The following is a 19,296-nucleotide window of genomic DNA, read 5'->3' as shown; positions in this document are numbered from 1 at the left end:
CAGACTTTAGTGAGGGGGCGAGCAAGCAGAAGGGGCTCGTGAGGAAGCGTCTTGATGGAATTTGTGGCTGTGATGTGCTTGCTTTTTTTCCGGTTCACTTTGTCCTGACGTCCATGACATCATCTTCATCGTCGTCGTCTTGTTGGTCGGTCATCTTGGCCCTGGTCTTTGTTCTTCTTTAAAGACACACATTCACGTTGTCACTTTGTGGTGTGCGTGTTGCAGCCGGCTGACATTGAGCCACCACACGTGTGTGTGTGTGAGGGGGGGGCGGTATATAGAACAGGCCAACACACATATTCTGTGGCCTGCTGCTCTTCCTCGTCTGCGCCTTCGGCCATTTTAGGCAAGCTGCAGGCCAGCAAATGTGCATTCATCAGTGGATATGCTAACTTCCAGTCGCTCAGCTAACACTAGCAAGAGCAGTGACGGTGTCAAATGGTGGACGGTTTGCTGGCGGTCTGCTGAGATGATGTGGAGTTTGACGCCCATCCAGAAAGGGCTGCCGGCTGGCCACACTTTGGCTTTGTGCTTGCGGTCAAGCTGCAGGTAAACAAGTGGCCTCACCTGTCCCCACCTTTCACGAGGAAGCTTATTCTTCCCCCTGGTGGCGTCTAAAACTGCACCTACTACATCCCTCTGGTGTGATATTTTGCAGCTTTTGACATGGTTGTCACAATATCTCGCACCTTTTGACCAAGCCTTTTGTCTTGTGTGACCTGCATCAGATTTTTTTCTGCTGTAGTTCCAATGTCTGTCGCAGGCGGTTCCGTATGTGGATCTGATTTGTAGCCCATTCTTTTGTAGTCTGGACGCTCAGCTGGCGCTCATCCGAGCCGGATGTCACATGTCCATTGCCACGGTACGTCTCCGGCCGACTAACGCTCGCTCTGTCCGTGTATCCTTTTTGTCCGTCGCTCCCTGACTGATCGCCGCCATTTCTGAGTGTGCCCTGACCTGCGCGTCCTCCGGCGGCTGCAACGAGTCAGACTCCAGCCGCGCTATTTTTACCTCCTGTCAAACAAATCCCTTTGGTTTCCCACGCGTGAGTTGAACGTCAAGGTCAGAACATGAAAAGTGTCGCGTGACGCTGGTCGAGTGGCTAGAAAGTGGAGCGGGTTGACGGAAAGTTCCAATGCAGCCAGGCGAAGGCGATGGGCGGCCGATCCGATTGGCCAACACTCAATACCAGCCTGCGTTTCTTTGTTTGACTACTCTACCATCATCAAACAATCCCAAACGAGGACAGTTATTGCTTAAGAAACTGTCATCTGAAAAACTACTTTTGCCATGTCAGTCTGTTTGTATCTGTTAGCGTAGTAAATTACAAGATTCTCCTGGACTCTCCCTTTCTCGCGTGTGTGTACACGCACGCACACTTTGAGGCTGACGTCATGTGACCTGACATGTTAATTAGCAGCCGGCCTGGACCCATTAACAAGACAGCCTCAGTCCGGGGTAGGAGATGTTGTCATGTTTTTGGCGGAACATCTTGTTACCGCGGTTACGTCACATGTTCCCCACCAGCGGGCAGAAGATTTCAACGTGCGCTCACAATCAGGAAAGGCAATAGAAATACAGAGCCGAGAGCACTGGCCTCAAGTCAATATCTTAAACGTTGACGCGGCCTTCCCATGCTAAGGTCTCCTTTTACACAGGGCGCCATTAGCGCTAGTCGTAGCATCAATCCTTTTTTTTTCCTCCTCTTGTGCGTACCGTCCAGCTTTGCGCATTCTCCCATCCAGACTTTGGACATGTGTGCAACCTCGGAATGTGTGCACAGCCCCCAAAGAAGTCTGCGGCCGGCTGTAAATGATGACCCAACGACTTTTCTGAAGCTAATCAATGTCTCAGAAATGTGTCGTCACCGGTGAGACGTCAATCAAAGAGCCGTGGAGCACACAAAGACAGTCGAGTTGTTTCTTGGCCCGATTTTGTTCTTTCCCAACCAGGAACAACAAACGACTCAACTCAAGTAAGCATTGCTTGTCGACCCAGTTGTTGTGTGATGGTGCCAGATTCTCGCCTTAGACCAGGGGTGGGCAAACCTTTTGACTTGCGGGCCGAATTGGGTTCTACATTCTACGAACCAGGATCAGATGGATGTAGTGTTTGTGTGAAATAATATAAATGACATGTAAAGGTCATTGCATCAAAGGTTTTTACTTTTAGTAGATACTAAAGCATGGATATAAAGAAAAAAAGCTTTTTGAAAACAAATGCATTTATTAACAGCATTAAAAAAATATTTCACCAAAAAACTACTATCAGTGATTCTTATTAAATACGACACTGTTATGATGAATAACATTTTCTATCACTTCAGCGCCTGCAGGTCAGATTTATGAAATATGTTTATCTAATGAGGCGAAATAACACCCAACGGCAAACATTCTGACCAAATACATCATCTTGAAGAATCAGTGAAAGAATACATCTAAATAAAGGAAAAAAGAAACCAATAGTATTGTTGGTTTCCCTTTTTTGCTAGCGCATCATAGTCTGGAGTAAAATTTGTTGTGGTAATTCTTAGGATAGAGCCGAGGTGTCGGTCCGTTAACCTAGATCTGTGACGGGCTTTGTTGACGTTCATCTGGCTGAACGTCTTCTCACACACGTAGGTCCAGCCAAATTGTCCACTCTTTTTTAACATTTGCCACTCAGTGTCCACCTTTCTTTTCTTCGGGCCACTCATTTTAATGTAAGGATTCCAGGGGAAGGTTTGTGGGTGGCATTAGCGTAAAACTGTATCTGAAAACTCAGCGCGCGAATTATGAGAATATTGACGTCACAGCCTACACTCAAAATTCGGCACTGATAGATGAAATTACTACGTACTACTGAGTACGCACGCACACGCACTTGTGAGTGTGCATCGAGCTTTCTGACACGGCTCCCGGGAGTAAATGCGCAGGCGGGCGCTTCCCCATCTACTGGGGAAACATAGTAATTGCAGGAAAAATGACCCCAAAAAAAATTAATAATACAATTTATTCAGGTTGGGCGGGCCGGATTAATTAGTTTGCCCATGTCTGCCTTAGACGATTTACTTTGAAAGGAATCGTTGGTGGGACAGAATCTGTTCAATGTTCAGTGTGTGCATGTGTGTGTGTGTGCGCACAGCTGACCAAGTGAATGAGTGAATTAATGAGTGAAAGTGAGATTGTGAGCGAGTGTGCTCGTGCATGAGTGTGTATATTGATGTCTTCTTGCTCCGCCCTCCTGGCTTCTCGTTTGGTATTCCGACTCGTCAGGCTTGCAAAGGCCACCTGTGCTCCCTTCAACTCCCGCCTGTATCCCTCGCCTCTGTGCTCGCCTCAATCGCCTGTGTCCGCCGAGTAGCTTTGTTTAGTTGTGCGCGCTTGTATGTGCGCGCTTTTCGTCTCTTTCATGGCCTATCGCAGTCATCAGCAATCTCCTGCATCGTTCTTCTCCTGATTGAGCTCAATCTGGGGCCCCAGAATCGGATGGCTCTTTGTCTGTCTGTCCCTAAGTGTACTGTGTGACTGTGTGCGTGCGACTGCGTGCGTGTGTGTGTGTGTGTGTGTGTGTGTGTGTGTGTGTGTGTGTGCGCGTGTGTGTGCGTGTGTTTCCAGAACGGCGTGTTCTATGGGATCACAGATTAGCCAAACTTGTATTGTTACGGTGTTTGGCGGACAGGCCCTCCGCTGCAGGAAGGCCAACTGTAAGCAAGGGAAGGTGTGTGTGTGTGTGTGCCTTTGTTTCTTTATTCACTGGGTGGCAGTCTGACGAGTGCTGCTTACTTCTGCCACAATGCAAGTACCGTAATTTCTGAAAATGTTGTTTTGTTCATATATATATATATATATATATATATATATATATATATTAATGTGTAATTATCATTTGTAAGAGAATGTACACAAAGGGGATTGTCAGAAGAGAGATGGTTCTTTGAGGACGCAAACGTTTTATGAACAACGTTTATGAGAAGAAGAAGCTCTGCAAACATACAAACATATGCATGAATCTCAGCGCCGACTATCATAAACTTAATTTGCAGGGAACACTAGCAACACACAACTAATAATAAATAAAATGGGACTGCTGACAGTGGAAAAATTGGCAATGCGATATGAGCTACACATAAAGCTCCAGAAGAGAGGGGAGCCGGATAAAAAACTAAAAAGGGTGACGCAACAAGATGTCATCAACAATAGCCCAGCGCCCTCTAGTGGCCGGAATAAACCGCTACCGTAGCTTCAGCAGCTCTATTTCCTTCATTAAGAGCTGAATCTCTCCATTAAGAGCCAACTCTCCCTTTAACTTAAAAGCGGCATCATATGCATTTCTTTTGTCCCCCCTCCTATAATGAGGGTTCGTGAATCAAAGCTTCCTTTCTCCAGTAATGTCCGTCTTGATCTTGTTCTGTCTCTTGTTCGTGTCAATTGTACGGCACTATTTGCCTGGCGGACGGACATGCGATCAACACACCACTATTCTCCCCAGTGACCGTGTGTCTGGTTACATATTCCTCCGTCCAGCAAAGCGGTACCACACAACAGCAGTCCACAACCTTTTTACTAACGTGTTTAAGTGTATTAGACATGACAAAAATCACGAAAAATACGCCTCCCGGAAAATACGGTACATTTGTTCTCTTTTGTTTTGAAAATGTGCATGAAAGGTCACCATGCTTTGCATAGCAGAAACATGAACTGCTGTAAAAGGGACAAATTGACTATGCAAAGTATGTAACCGTATCGTTTTTGGAATCGGTCTGTCAGGCTTTGGACCCCAGCAGCCATTTTGAATCCAAGGCAGTCTTGTTTTGGCGTCACTTTCTGACATTTTGTTTAACTTTCTTCTCGCCCGAAAACTAGTGTGGCAACAACTTAAACACACGCACAGCTCACTTACAAATAAATGTGTGTTCACACACATGACTTTGTAACGCAACCGAGGCCAACCACACACACACACACACAGCATGTGTGTGCATGTGTGTGTGATTGCGTGTGCGTGTGTGTATAAGTGTGTGTGCGCGCGCGCGCGTGTTTGAATGTAAACAGCAAAGCGCTGGCTGGTGGCACCTTGCAGGTGAAAGGGCAATGATGTTTCACATGAACGGTTAGCATGCATGTGAGCCCACACTTGATAAAGTGATAAAGTGTGCGTGTGTGTGTGCGTGTGTGTGTGTGCGTGTGTGTGTGCGTGTGTGTGTGCGTGTGTGTGTGCATTGGCATTGGCATTGGTAGGCCCTTAATGTGATTGTGTATGACAATGAATTCTCAATAATATTATGTTAGTGCCCTAGAAACTAGTGTTGTCACAAGAACCGATACTTTCTGTACCAATTTGGCACCAACATGCAAAAAATACGTCGAAACCTGCTTTTTTGTGGTACAGAATATTTAACTTTTCACTCGGCGAGTTGTGTCGATTCTTGCCGGAACTGAAGGGCAGTATACGCATGCAAGCAGCACGGGGCAGCAGTCAGCGGCGCTGAAGAAGAAGAAAACTTTCGGGCTTTCATAACAATGGCTTCAGCAAGTGGGAGTGGAAGTCCAACACGCCGGCTTGTTAAGAAGCCAAGTTGCTCAAAGAGTGGTGTGTGGAAATATTTTGCATTCGAGGCGGATACAACCGGAGAATTATAGATACGTCCGTTTGCTATCACTGTTGTGCCACGTTACGTTATAAATACGTTAACCCAAATATGCCTATGTGCCGTCATGTCGGCATGAGTCAGCTGGGGCGATATGGTTACCAAACATATTTAATAGGGGTGTAACGATTCATCGATACACATCGATTAATCGATATAATGCTCTACGATTTATTGGCATCGATGCTAAACGTAAACATCGATTTATATCGCCGTGTTTGACCTCGGACATTAGACGCGACTTTATTTTCAAATCCAGTTCATTGTTGCTTGCTTCCTCTTTCCGGGAGCAGGGAGCAGTGCGCGGCGTTGTGTTGTGAGCAGAGCAGGCACGTAAAAGGGGAGTCTACAACTAGTACGCGGCTCCTGGGCTGGTGCTATGGCTAGTGTCCAAAAAGACGAGGAAATTTGCTCCCCTTTAGGCTTCAAGTCATTCGTTTGGAAGCACTTTGGATTCCAAAGAAAAGATGGCTCAACGGACAAGACACGTGCAGTTTGTAAATCCTGCCATGCGGTGATCAAATATTCAGGGAGCACAAATCTCGCCGCACATTTAAAGAAAAAACACGACACCAAAGTTCAGTGTTAAAATACGCACTTTGTATACTACAATACTCTTGTAATTTCCTAAATAAAGAGTTTGCAGTACCTTGTTGATTTTGCGTATGGATTGTTATAAATCAGGATATTGTTCTATATTTTTTATTTTTAAAAAAAAAATCGATCGTAGAGCACTACGTATATCGTGATATATCGTGAATGAATCGCAGCAGGCTTTAAGATATCGGCAAATATCGTATCGTAGTTCTTTGTATCGATATGATATCGCATCGTGACAAAAGCCGCGATTTACACCCCTAATATTTAATGTCAAACACAGACAAAGTGCGCAGACAAAGGCTTAAATATGCAAAATTACATTTGGGTACATGTTGAGGGTGTGCGCACGAGTCTTCTTGGCTAGCAGATGAATTAGTGATTTTAAAAGTACCATATTTTTCGGACTAAATATACCTCGCATTAGCCATAAAATACACAATAAAGTGAAAAAAAAACATATATAAGTCACTCTGGAGTATAAGTCGCATTTTGGGAGAAATTTATTTAACAAAATCCAACACCAAGAACAGACCTGAACGAGCAACAACATGCTAAACGATACGGTGTGCTAACGTGACAAACACAAATAAAGAGCTGAGAACGGGCCTGACGTAACATTGACAGTTATCCAAGTAACTATAACATAAATAACACCTTTATCTAACCATCTGTGTCACTCCAAATCATTAAATTCATCGATCGTCCTTTATGTCAACAATACCGGGTGCACGCTGCTGACGGCTGTTGCACTTCAAATTATTCCACAGGCCCATATAACGATATATAAATTACATATCAAATAACTATTGTATAAGCAATAATATTATCAAACCATCCGTGTCACTTCAAATCATTAAATCGTCCTTTATGTCAACAATGCGCCGCTGATATTCCACAGGCCCATATAATTATAAACAACAATTTTATCAAGCAATCTGTCACTCCAAGTCATTATATCCGGTGATCGAATCCTTTGTCCTTTATGTAAAAGGATGCGCCACGCCGCAGTTACAGTTCAGATTACAGTAATCCCTTGCTACATTGCGGTTCGTTTATCGCAGTTTCACTACATCGCGGATTTTATAATTTTGAAAATTTGTGAATAATTTCACATATAAATCGCTCCTGAGTAGAAGTCGCCCCCCCCCCCACCCAAACTATGAAAAAAAAACATGATTTATAGTCCAAAAAATACAGTAAGTGGATTCTGTTGTTTTGTTGTTTTTTACTGTGGTATTGAGTTAGTATCGAGAATTGTGGAAAATCACAGGTATTGGTTCCGACAACTGAATTTCTGGTATCGTGACATCCCTACTAGGAGCCCCCCCCCCCCGACTCTTCACTGTGACTAGAAATAGTATAATTTGTCTGAAAAGTCGTTGTAAGTGCATAAAAATGCAACCGTGTTCATTGGTATTTACTTATTTACCAGAGGACGTGAAGGCAGCTTTAGTTCCCCTCCACACGCACGCACGCGCGCGCACACACACACACACACGACGCCAGTGTCACTCCGTCGCTCCCACGTTAAGCGACTCTGTTCAATTTCCATCAGCCATTTTTGTAGTTGCCAAGTCACAGGACTCCAGGAGAGTTTGCCCTGTTCATGAATGAATGAAACTTGATCAAACACTGACATTTGGTTAAAGACGTTTTGATGAAGCACTCTACGTTGTTGACTGTCGAAGCAAGAACACGGTGATTTTTTGTCAATTTGGAATGTGCTTAAGTTCCACGTCTGGCAGATAACTTGGCTCAAAGTTCATCTTGCTCTGCCTTCAACTGAATTTTGATAATTGCGCACAAAGCAGTTAGCAATGTTGTGATTTGCTGAGCTCTGCTCAGAAGGTGGAAACTCTAACTTGTTTTGTTTTGTATTTTTGTCCCATTTATCAGAAGGCAGTTAAATGTAGCTCACTGTTTGGTTTGGACGGTAGCTGTTAGCTGATTTTTTTCTAGCTGACGTTTTTTTGTAGCTGAGAAACTTTACACTGATCAGAGACGGCACTGCTAACCTGTTACAATGTAAAGTGTACAAAACTGAAAGAATGTGTGCGTCGACCTCCTTCGACCTCTGAGCCCAGAATTGCCTGTGGGTAAATGTAAAACCGATTTTCACCGTCGCGAGTGGGTCAGGATCAGAGCCCTGGGGTTCACCACACTCTCAAAACAGGAAGCTTTTCACCGGCTGGCCATGCTTGCACGTGATCACTTGATCACTTGCTAGGCTTGGAGACAGGAATTGGCCGGCTGGCGGGTGGGCACATCAGAAGAGTGGGCTGCCACACCAGGAGCCACCGCCGCTACTATCCGCGGCTCATTGTTAGGCATCCTGCGACTATGTACGTATACAATGGATGCACGAAATCAAAGCGTGAGCATTGTTGCCCAGGTCCACAGGTCGTGTCCTCTCATTTCCTGATAGCAGCAGCCGTGTTGCGTTTGCAGCCAGTCACAACTGGCGCCACACAAAAAGATTCATTTGGATGCTTTTGACAGTTCTGACATGCAAGAGAGAACCGTCATAATGTGTCATTGTCGGTGCTTGTGTCACTTAGGAGCAGCTCGGAGCGTCGTAAGGAGAAGTCTCGTGACGCCGCTCGCTGCCGCCGCAGTAAAGAAACGGAAGTCTTCTACGAGCTGGCTCACCAGCTCCCGCTGCCACACAGCGTCAGCGCTCACTTGGACAAAGCATCCATCATGAGGCTCGCCATCAGCTTTCTGCGCACGCGACAACTCTTTGCCACAGGTACGCCTTGCAATCGTTCCAATTTGACAGGTGACAAGGCCGTTTGCGGCTCGTAGGGCGAGGGGTCAGTTGACATCAAGCAGATAGACAGACGGGCGGACAGAGAGGCAGACTGACGGGCGGAGGTCATGTTCCCGACCCCCCGATGGAATTGGAAGGTGGTGGCGAGGTTGACTCTTAACCTGAGTGGGAAAGAAAAGTGAGGTTCAAAAACGGCCAACTTTAAATAATGTAGCTTTTTCTGCCAACAAAGACAGACTGTGTGGTGAAGAAAACGTCGGCTGCGTGTTTGCAATGCGTCAGGACAAGAGTGGGCAGCCATATGTGCTTTTGTGAGACATATCATGTAGAATCATTTTTTTATTCTTACTTGGAGTCTCCAAGATTGTAGAAAAGTGTCATCTATCCCTCCAGGTGTTGCAGAGAGACTTTTATGATCTGTTTGGGGGGTATTCTTTTACTCCGTTCAGTTTTTTCCATTTTCTGTTGTATTTTTATCTATTACGTCAGAACTACCAGACAAGGTAATGGGTGTGGCCAAACGGTTTCGCAAATTCTTGATTACTCAGAGACTTTTGTAGTCCAAACAACTCAAGAATACCGAAGTGGAGAGATCAAAATGTTCCGTGGTTGGATGGATCAATCCACACAACTTATTGCCTTGTCAAATTATTTTTTTCAAGCAGTGTTTCCACATCTGTGGGCAAAGTCCTACTTGTTCAAAGACAAGTGTTTCAGAAATCTTTTGTCAGTATAGAGAAGTATTCGCCGAAAAACTTTGTTTCGTTGATGGTTCAGTTCTTTCAATCTATGGAAACGACAGACACAGTAAAGCGGTAAGCTTGAGATGAAACAAAATATTACGTGTCTACGCACTCATTTTCAAAGCATTAGCCTTAGTCTTATTGCTGATTTTAGAGCTGTGCACTCCTTGTGGGCGTATTTTGAGTAATTATACCAGATGAATAACATGGAAGGTGCTGTGTTATTCTTGGGTAACACAGTGATGTGTTGAATGCATCGGTTAACTTCTCGCTAACGCTAACAGTAACTGATAAACTTGACTGCAGTGCTCTTTTACGAGACGTGTTCATAGATATTGTGAGAGGATTAATTTTGTTACGTGTTATGTATGGTTAAATGGACAAGACTTTTACTGTTCACATCATTTAATCAATCCAGAAGTTTGCAGCGCAAGTAAACGCTACCTTGGTTAAAAAACTACAAATATGTCGACAAGAGAGGGAGGTGCCCATCTTGCCACCTGGAGGGAGTGGGGTGTGAAGTATCTCATTTGCATTTAAAGAGACCGCACCAAAACGGCTTGCTCTGAGCTGCACTTCAGAACAAGTATAAAAGAGGGACCTGTGATGCTATCAAAACGAGGAATTCAGACACACGCATCGCTGGTCCACTTTATATAGACCACAACTGAATGAGTAAAACCTAAAATAGAAGGATTTACAAACATGCTTTAAGTGCCCCGTCACGTTTTGTGCATCACCCATTTGCATTGAATTCACAGCACAAGTTGTGAAAGGAGTGACGTGCAAAAGATCGGAAGAAATGTCAATGGAGCCATGCTTAGGACTCGTACAGGTGGGGCTTACGCTTGCCCGTGGGACGGACGGACGGACGGACGCGCGCACACGCACGCACGCACGCACGCAATTTGTCAGCCACCAAGTCGCCACTTCTTCCTCCTGTGTGTTATTTTGAGTCCTAAACTAGATCAAAACGAGCGCTATTGTTCTCACATTCCTGAAACGGAAATTAAATTATTTCAAGTTACAAGTGGTCTTAAATGTAGATTTTGCTAAATGAATGCATTCTTGTTCGAATGCATTGTCCTGCGTCTTTGCTGGGGTTTTTCTTAGATCAATTGGACCATGTGGCAAGTGGACTTTCTTGTTTTGTCTGCTGATTGCGCTGCTTTCAGTCAGGTGCATAAATACTTGTTGACATTGTTTTGGTGCTTCAACTGCAGACCTGAAGTTTGATTTTGAGGGGATTTCCCCTCAAATCAGGTGATCAGGGTCAATGTGGTGGCTGCAAGGGGGAATAAGAGAGGGCAGGGCGGGCAGAAAGTGCAGGCGAGGACACGGCCAGATGAGTGTTGCGATTAAAAAGTGAGCGAGATCCAACGAGAGATTGGCGAGGAAGTGGAGGACTCTGCCCAACGGCAGACAACTGCTGGCATTACTGCACTTAGCCATAACAACCCCGCGACGTGGCGCCAACATGCTAACACGCACGCGCACACTGCATACTGGACTTGTATTTGTTATCATTCACTCCCATATTTCCAGACCATTTGCTCATCTTTTTGCTTTTGCTGTAATGTATCGCACTGAAAAAAATATAACTTGAATGTCAAATGTGGAACTACATATTCATTATGAAGCACGGCTAGGCTAGGCTAGGCTAGGCTAGGCTAGGCTAGGCTAGGCCAGGCTAGGCCAGGCCAGGCCAGGCCAGGCCAGGCCAGGCCAGGCCAGGCCAGGCCAGGCCAGGCCATTACCGTGTGCCTCAAAAGATGACAGACAGCAGCACACTGGTCTCACTGGTCAATGTTGGTGGAAAAAGACTTGTCTTAAACACCGTCAAGATGTCGTCAAGCGTGTCCCATCTCGGATTGGACAACCATTGTGGTCCAAGCAAGACACTTACGCAACCCAAGAGCAACAGAGAGGAAATGTGAAAGCAGGCTCCAAATGTCCACTAATCACGGCAAAGAATGTAGGCTAAAGGTGCCTGCTGCCTGCCCGCCGGCCGGACCGGACCCAGAGTCTTCCCTGTGGGAAAGCTCTTGGACTCCCCCGCCCCCGCCATGAGGGGGGGGACGTCAAACACCATCTGAGTCTGTCCAAGTCTGGCTATGCTGGAAGCTTTGAGAAGCCAAAAGTCTTATCGGAGGGAAACACTGGAGGAACTGCGATCTTCCCCTCGAACAAATGCCCCCGCCCTCATCCGTTGTACATCAAATTTCCTTTTGGCGTTTCCAGGGAGACAACTTGAAGCACAAGATAATTACGAAATGGATATTATTTGAACTGATCTAAATATGCAATTTGATCAACAAAATAAGACTTCCTGTTTCTTTCCCAGCATGGGAAATGCATTCTACGCCAGCCAGTGGGATGCGGACTGAGCGTTGGAGGCAGAATAGTTAGCTTCCCTGTCCGTTTTGGATTCGCAAGTGGCACCTTTCGACATGCGATATTTTGCATTCTCTTCAAACCGTACGTCAGCAGGGCCAGCTCTACGCTGGGGCAAGAGGGGGAAACGCCCCCTCAAACAGATGCCCTACCCCCTCGAGTCAAACTTTTAGAAGTGAACAATCCGCTGATAGAAACACACGTTAATCAGCCCCCTCTCTTCTCTCATGTCGGTGCAGTCTGTGTCCTCACACAGCCTGCTGTCAGGACTCCGCGCCCCTCCGTAAACATCCAATCACTGTGAGTATTCAAATGAGGCAAGACGCAGCCGGAGAGTGTCAGTCAGCACTGATGGTGTAAATCGCGGGTTTTTTCACAATGCGATATCATATCGATACAAAGAACTACGATACGATATTTGCCGATATCTTAAAGCCTGCTGCGATTCATTCACGATATATCGCAATATAGTGCTCTACGATCGATATATACATATTTTTTATAAACAAGTTATATAAACAATATCCTGATTTATAACAATTCATACGCAAAATCAACAAGGTACTGCAAACTCTTTATTTAGAAAATTACAAGAGTAATGTAGTATACAAAGTGCTTATTTTAACACTGAACTTTGATGTCGTGTTTTTTCTTTAAATGTGCAGCGAGATTTGTCCTCCCTGAATATTTGATCACCGCGTGGCAGGATTTACAAACTGCACGTGTCTTGTCCGTTGAGCCATTTTTTCTTTGGAATCCAAAGTGCTTCCAAACGAATGACTTGAAGCCTAAAGGGGAGCAAATTTCCTCGTACTATTTGCCGCGTACTAGTTGTCGACTCCCCTTTCACGTGCCTGCTCTGCTCACAACACAACGCCGCGGCGCGCACTGCTCCCGGAAAGAGGAAGCAAGCAACAATGAACTGGATTTCAAAATAAAGTCGCGTCTAATGTCCGAGGTCAAACACGGCGATATAGCATCGATGCCAATAAATTGTAGAGCATTATATCGATTAATCGATGTGTATCGATGAATCGTTACACCCCTAGTCAGCACGGTAGGAATTGGAAGAAGCAGTAAAATCTCCACTAAACTCGTCGTAGCGACCCGTGATATAACTAATGATTAACAACAACTCAAATAATAGTTAATATAACATTCATATATATATATTTGTGCAGTCAAATGGGAAATAGTCTGCTGTTTTTTTACCCACTGGGAGTGTTTCTCAAGTCACAAGCACATCTGTACACTGCATCTAACAGACTGAGGACAAATGAGCGGTGTCTGCCGGTCGAAAGATAAATTTGGTCATCTTAGAGTCTTAGACCATGAGAGGTCCATAACGAGTAACTTGGATATGGATGAATTTGTGAGAGTTTTTGCACAAGGAAATAGGAGACTGGTGTTGGAGAGTGGAGTGGGGAGAAAAAATAGTGAAAAAGGAGGAAATTTTAATTATTAAGTTGCTAATAAAAAAATACATTAAAATAAAATGAAAAAAAAGATATGTTAAATGTTCTGTTCTGTAACTGTTGTGTTGTACAAATCAGTTCCCTAACAATTTTGAGTTATTAGCTAATAAATAAAAAATTATAAATGTTTCTGTTTTTATAAATTAGTTTGAGAACTTGATGTTTGATGATTTTATTTTCAGAAGACTTCCTTTCAGTTTTGTAAATATTGAGGATAGTGACAAGTCTTTCCTTTAGCTTGAAATGATTTTGAGAATTAGGCCATCCGGTTAAGATGAATGTTATGTTGTTGAAAATGGTTATTGCTTGGTTGTTGAAATCTGGATGAAGAGTATTTTATTTTACTTTGCATTTATTTATTTCATTTATTTTTCAGTCCCCAGAGGGATTGCCACCTTATTGTGGTCAGGGGGTTTGCTTGCCTCAGTGACCCTAAAAGCTATACCAGCAGAAGCTTTAGTCTTCAGGTGGGACACCCAAGCTGGACCGGTCTTAGTGTGGAGGCCTGACAGAGTGCAATCCACTTCTCCAGGTTGAGATCTGGGCACACAGCTAACAACTGCCGTGATGAAAACACAAACAGTGATAAAAATGTGTGAAAAAAACATGGCCCTGAAGGGGCATTTCTGACTGCCCCCTCTTATGTGCATTCCTATAACCGGCCCTGAACGTCAGTCTTCACGGGCACATCCACACCAGACAACAAATCCTGAGGAGCAGACGACTTCACTTTGTCAGGGCATACAGTCACCTAAGCATATTATTATACATTATTATAGCAAGTGGCCCTGAGCAATAAGAGCCACTTTGACAAATTGTAGCTAATATGTTGCTTCTCCTCACAGGCTGGTTGTGATTTCAAATGTTCCCACGTGAAAATTGGAACGGCCCAGGCATTTGTTTTGATCTGAAGCGAGGAGGACGACTGCAGCTCGTTTCTAACCCAGGCGCGTGTGTCTGCCCTCAGGGTGCAATGGCAGCGATGACGAACAGATGAGCAGCTTGTACCTCAAGTCTCTGGAGGGCTTCATCACCGTGGTAACGTCGGACGGCGACATGATCTTCCTGTCAGAGAACATCAACAAGTTTGTGGGCCTCACGCAGGTACGTGCGCGCAGACACGCGCCACCGTCAGGTGGGAATGCCACTTTATTGAAGCACCTCAGCGTGCTTCCATTGATCTCATGAATCCTCAAACTACAAAATGCTTAATTCAGTGTCATGCAAAAGGATGCCGTCCATTTATTTTCCCAAATCTGTACTTTTATTCCTGCTAACTAAGAAGTATTATACGTTCAAATCATATTTAGTATTTTAATAAGCAATAAAAGGATTCTTTTCTGTTATTACTTGGGCAGTACGATTATTTTTTCCTTTTGACAAAACCTCGAGACTGACGGTAATCGAAAATTAAGAGTATCTGTTGAATGCATATATGGCTAATGTAATACTTGTCAGTATGGATTCCATCCATTTTGCAAAGACTCCCAGTGAACACATGCAGAATGTCTCCTCCCTCAGTGATCTGTTTACCCCCCAAAATGAAAAATTGCGCCTGTGTTAGGCCAACTAAATTTAATTTGGCTCGTATCCTAACGCGTTTACGTGTATCTTAAAAGTCTAGTTGAGTAAATAATCCGATTTCGTCTTAACAGCAGACAGATTAGCGCCTTTATACTTTTAAGAGCTGAGCAAGCATCATCGTCATGGCCCAACCGTTTTTTTCTCACTGCTTGCTGCTCTTTCAAAGTGGCTGTGACAAACAATTCTCGTTTGGGTTTGTTTGTTCATTTGTTTGTTTGTTTTGTAAATGTCGTTTCACATCATTAATGTTTTATGCCAGTGGTCCCCAACCTTTTTTGCGCCACGGACCGGTTACATGTCAGAAATATTTTCGCGGACCGGCATTTATATAAATAAATAATACATATATATATATATAAATAAATAATACATATATATATATATATATGTATTATTTATGGGGCAGTGACCCCCAAACTGGAGGAGTGGCTACAGCAGATTCCAGGAACAACATCAGACATCTCAGTCCAGAAGAGTGCAGTGCTAGGAACAGCCAAAATACTGCGCAGAACCCTCAAGCTCCCAGGCCTCTGGTAGAGGACCCGAGCTTGGAGTGGGAGACCACCCGCGGAGGGTGAGAGGGAAATTTTTTATTTTATATATATATATATATATATATATATATATATTAAATAAATAAATAAATAAATGATACATTTATAATAAATATATAAATAATACGACTGACATAAAAACAAATACAAATGACAAAAATAAAACTCACCATTACGTTGAATTAGTGCAGTGCTTCTCAAATAGTGGGGCGCGCCCCCCTTGGGGGGCGCGGTGCTATTCCTGGGGGGGCGCGTGTGACCCTGGGGAACAGGCTTTTTTTTTGGCAGTACTAGAATAAAGTGTAATTGCGCGTTTACTACAGCAGGGGGCAGTGGCGCTCTCATTGTTACTTCTGTCACGTTTGCGACAGTGCAACATTTTACGACTTACAAGACAAGTTAGGATAGTCACGGTGGGGAGGGGGGGCGCGAATAGTTTTCTTCTTGCTAGGGGGGGGGCGTAACAGAAAATAATTGAGAAGCACTGAATTAGTGGGAGCACTGAGTTTGTTTCTCAGAAACGAGCCGGTCCCATCTTGACGTAATCGGAGACAATGACACCCGAAGTGATTAAGGTTTGTCGTTTATTGCAGGATGCTTGGTCTCCATGTGTTGAAGCAGTTTTGAATGCTTCATTGCCTGGTAATTTAGCCTGTCGCCACATATTAGCTTTGCGGGCTCGACTGGGGAAACATGTCACGTGACCGGGACGAGTGTCTTGACCTGAATTAATTGATCGTTGATTTTTTTTTTTCCTGTGCGGCTTGGCGGCCCGGTACCAAGTGACCCACGGACCGGTACCGGTCCGCGGCCCGGTGGTTGGGGACCACTGTTTTATGCCACCTTGGTCATCTTTGTTTGGGTGTCTCTTCTCCAGACAGAGCCGTGCTTGAGGTCTAAATGCCGATGAGGCCATCATAGTAGACAGTCAAAAGAATGCAATCCACTCATTTTTGGGCAGTCCAACACAAAAGCCAGGTCATAAATGATAAGCACTGGAAATGCACTCGTTGCCGAACGGTGCGCCACGGTCAACCTCATGACATCGGCTTTTAGCTGCTCGCAACAGTCAAGACATGCCATTGTGACACTTTTTTTGCCGTCAGCTGTTGAGGATCCAAAATGTCTGCCCCATCCTGCCCATCACCTTGAGATCGCAGTTCCCTCTGGTGTATTGCAACAACGGAGGCGCCCTCTCGCGGCAAGCTCTGTCACGCTCTCTGACGGTGTTTCTCTTGTGGTGGTTGTCAGGTGGAGTTGACTGGCCAAAGCATCTTTGACTTTACGCACCCGTGTGACCACGAGGAGATCAGGGAGAACCTCAGCCTGAAGACAAGTCAGACCTCACGCACGCACCCACCCACGCATGCATGCAACACACACTCCGCCTCATCATATATACCGACATCAGCATATTGCATGGCAATTCACCCGAGCCACTTAAAATGTGCCCATGGGTCAAAGGGAAAAAAACACACGAGTTACGTAAGCTATCTCACGAGAGCGTCGTGCCAATGCTGGCTCAGAGGTCATGTCGACAGCAGAGCGTGTGTGTGTGTGTGCGTGCGTGCGTGTGCGCGTGTGCGCGTGTGCGCGTGTGCGTGTGTGTGCATGTAGTACATGTGTATGCCTGTGCGCAAGTCTGAAAGAAAGCCACACACACAACACTGCACACACAGTCGATGGGACTTATCAGCAGCGCAAGCGGAGCAATCTGGTTCTTTTCCTTCTCTCGCTCGCACTCGAAACTTTCACACACATGCAGAGAAACGATGCTCTTCAGACAATAAATTACTAAAAGTCCAAGAAGATGAAAATTAAGCTTTTTTTGTTTGATTGGGGCGCTGTCACTACAAATGCCTCGGCTTACGACTTGTTTTCTCATTTGTTGCCTTCTTTTTGTTCTGTACACCAAGGAAATGTCAACATTTAGTGGTCATGATTTGTGTGTGGAATTTTTTTTAGGCAACTGGATTAGGAGTTGTTTTCCTTACCTTTTATAATAAATGGACTTAACTTCTAATTTCATTTGAAGGCCATAGCAAGTAGCCCTCAACAAAGTTGTTCATTGACAGACTGACTCGAAACAAGATCTGTTATTAACAAACAAAAATGGAGGATGTGTGAACAAACAAGAGAGACGTGTTCAAGTCATGTGATGCCTTTTTCCGCTTTCTTCAATTTTGTTTAATTCATTTGTTTGTTTGTTTCCAGGCGGCAGCGTCTTTGGAAAGCAGAGCAAAGAGCAAAGCACCGAGCGAGATTTCTTTATGCGGATGAAATGCACAGTGACCAACAGGGGGCGCACAGTCAACCTCAAGTCGGCCAGCTGGAAGGTGAGAGTAGCCTATAGACAGCATAGCAAGGTGCCAGCTGAGTCTGGCATCAAGCCGGCACAAATGGCAAGTAGCAAACTTGCAACATTAAGCGCTAAGCACGGCCTCACGTGCGACGTCCCTCCCTGATGAAAGAACCGGAAGTCACGACCGGCCAAATCAAAGCACTTTGCGAGTGACTCCATCTTTTTGTTGTTGTCGGGAGGTGCTGCACTGCACAGGCCAGCTGAAGATGTACATGGGCGCCCCGCAGCGTCCGGCCTGCGCATTCAAGGAGGCGGCACTCACCTGCACTCTTCTCATGTGCCGACCCGTCCCGCATCCGGCCAACATGGAGGCACCGCTCGACAGCAGGACCTTCCTGAGCCGACACGGCATGGACATGAAGTTCACCTACTGCGACGACAGGTGCGCGCTGCTGGCGACTTTATTGCTTCAATGTCCACAAGTGTGTTGACAAACTCCGAATAAGACTCCGTTTTCTTTCTTTCTTCCCCCTGGTGCGCGCATGGAGGCATTTATTTGGCGTTTGTTTTTTGTGGATGTCACGTCGGTCGGTGGCTCCCGCTGACTCAAACGGACGGAGGGTGTTTGTTTCTTTGATGGAGGGAGGCATCCGCTTGAGGTGCGGCGCTTCGAAAGTGACAGTGGGTGTCCAAAGCAAGGCCGATTGGGCAGAGCAAAGCATAACGGAAAAAACATTGTAGAAGCCTTTCTCATTTATTAGGGAAGAGGTGTTTATTTTTTGTCATCCACCTTGATGTTGAATCTCTGTGGCAACAGTGGACGGGATTTTTTCCCCTCATTGCTGGCACACACACACACACACACTCTGATTGGAGTTACACAAGCTTGTTGTGCATGCCGTCTTCTAATCTTTTCAAGTTGCTCATGCAGGACAAAGGTTTCTTCTGGGCGAGAATGTGTGTGTGTGTGCGTGTGTTTGCGTGACTCCGCTACAAACAAGGGCCCATTTTTCTTTTCAGATCATTTTTGGGGAGGTTGATAGTAGCCCAAATCCTGGATCCAATTACGTGAATGACGTTATTGAAGGTTCCAGCGCTCTTTACAGGACACGCATGCACGCACGCACACACACAAACACAAGGTCTCGCTGGATAAAAAGTACTTCCTGACAAAAAGATGTGCGTCATCAGTAAGCAAGTGTTTGTGTGTGTGTGTTTGTGTGTGTGTGTGTGTGTGCGCGCGCG

General features: G+C 45.1%; 1 protein-coding gene across 1 annotated transcript in view; it reads left to right on the top strand.

Moving 5' to 3' along the window:
- Positions 1-19,296, top strand: part of epas1b (endothelial PAS domain protein 1b) — a 31,246-nt gene that overhangs the window by 2,174 nt on the left and 9,776 nt on the right. The window contains exons 2-6 of the mRNA XM_061284396.1: positions 8,788-8,978; positions 14,579-14,715; positions 17,001-17,085; positions 17,964-18,085; positions 18,291-18,493. Coding sequence (XP_061140380.1) covers positions 8,788-8,978; positions 14,579-14,715; positions 17,001-17,085; positions 17,964-18,085; positions 18,291-18,493 — 738 coding nt within the window. The remainder of the gene's footprint in view (positions 1-8,787; positions 8,979-14,578; positions 14,716-17,000; positions 17,086-17,963; positions 18,086-18,290; positions 18,494-19,296) is intronic.

The sequence above is a fragment of the Syngnathus typhle genome, linkage group LG8 (genome assembly GCF_033458585.1).
Source record: "Syngnathus typhle isolate RoL2023-S1 ecotype Sweden linkage group LG8, RoL_Styp_1.0, whole genome shotgun sequence".
Taxonomy (NCBI): domain Eukaryota; kingdom Metazoa; phylum Chordata; class Actinopteri; order Syngnathiformes; family Syngnathidae; genus Syngnathus; species Syngnathus typhle.
The sequence above is the reverse complement of the archived record's forward strand: the minus strand, read 5'-3'. Positions and strand labels throughout refer to the sequence as shown.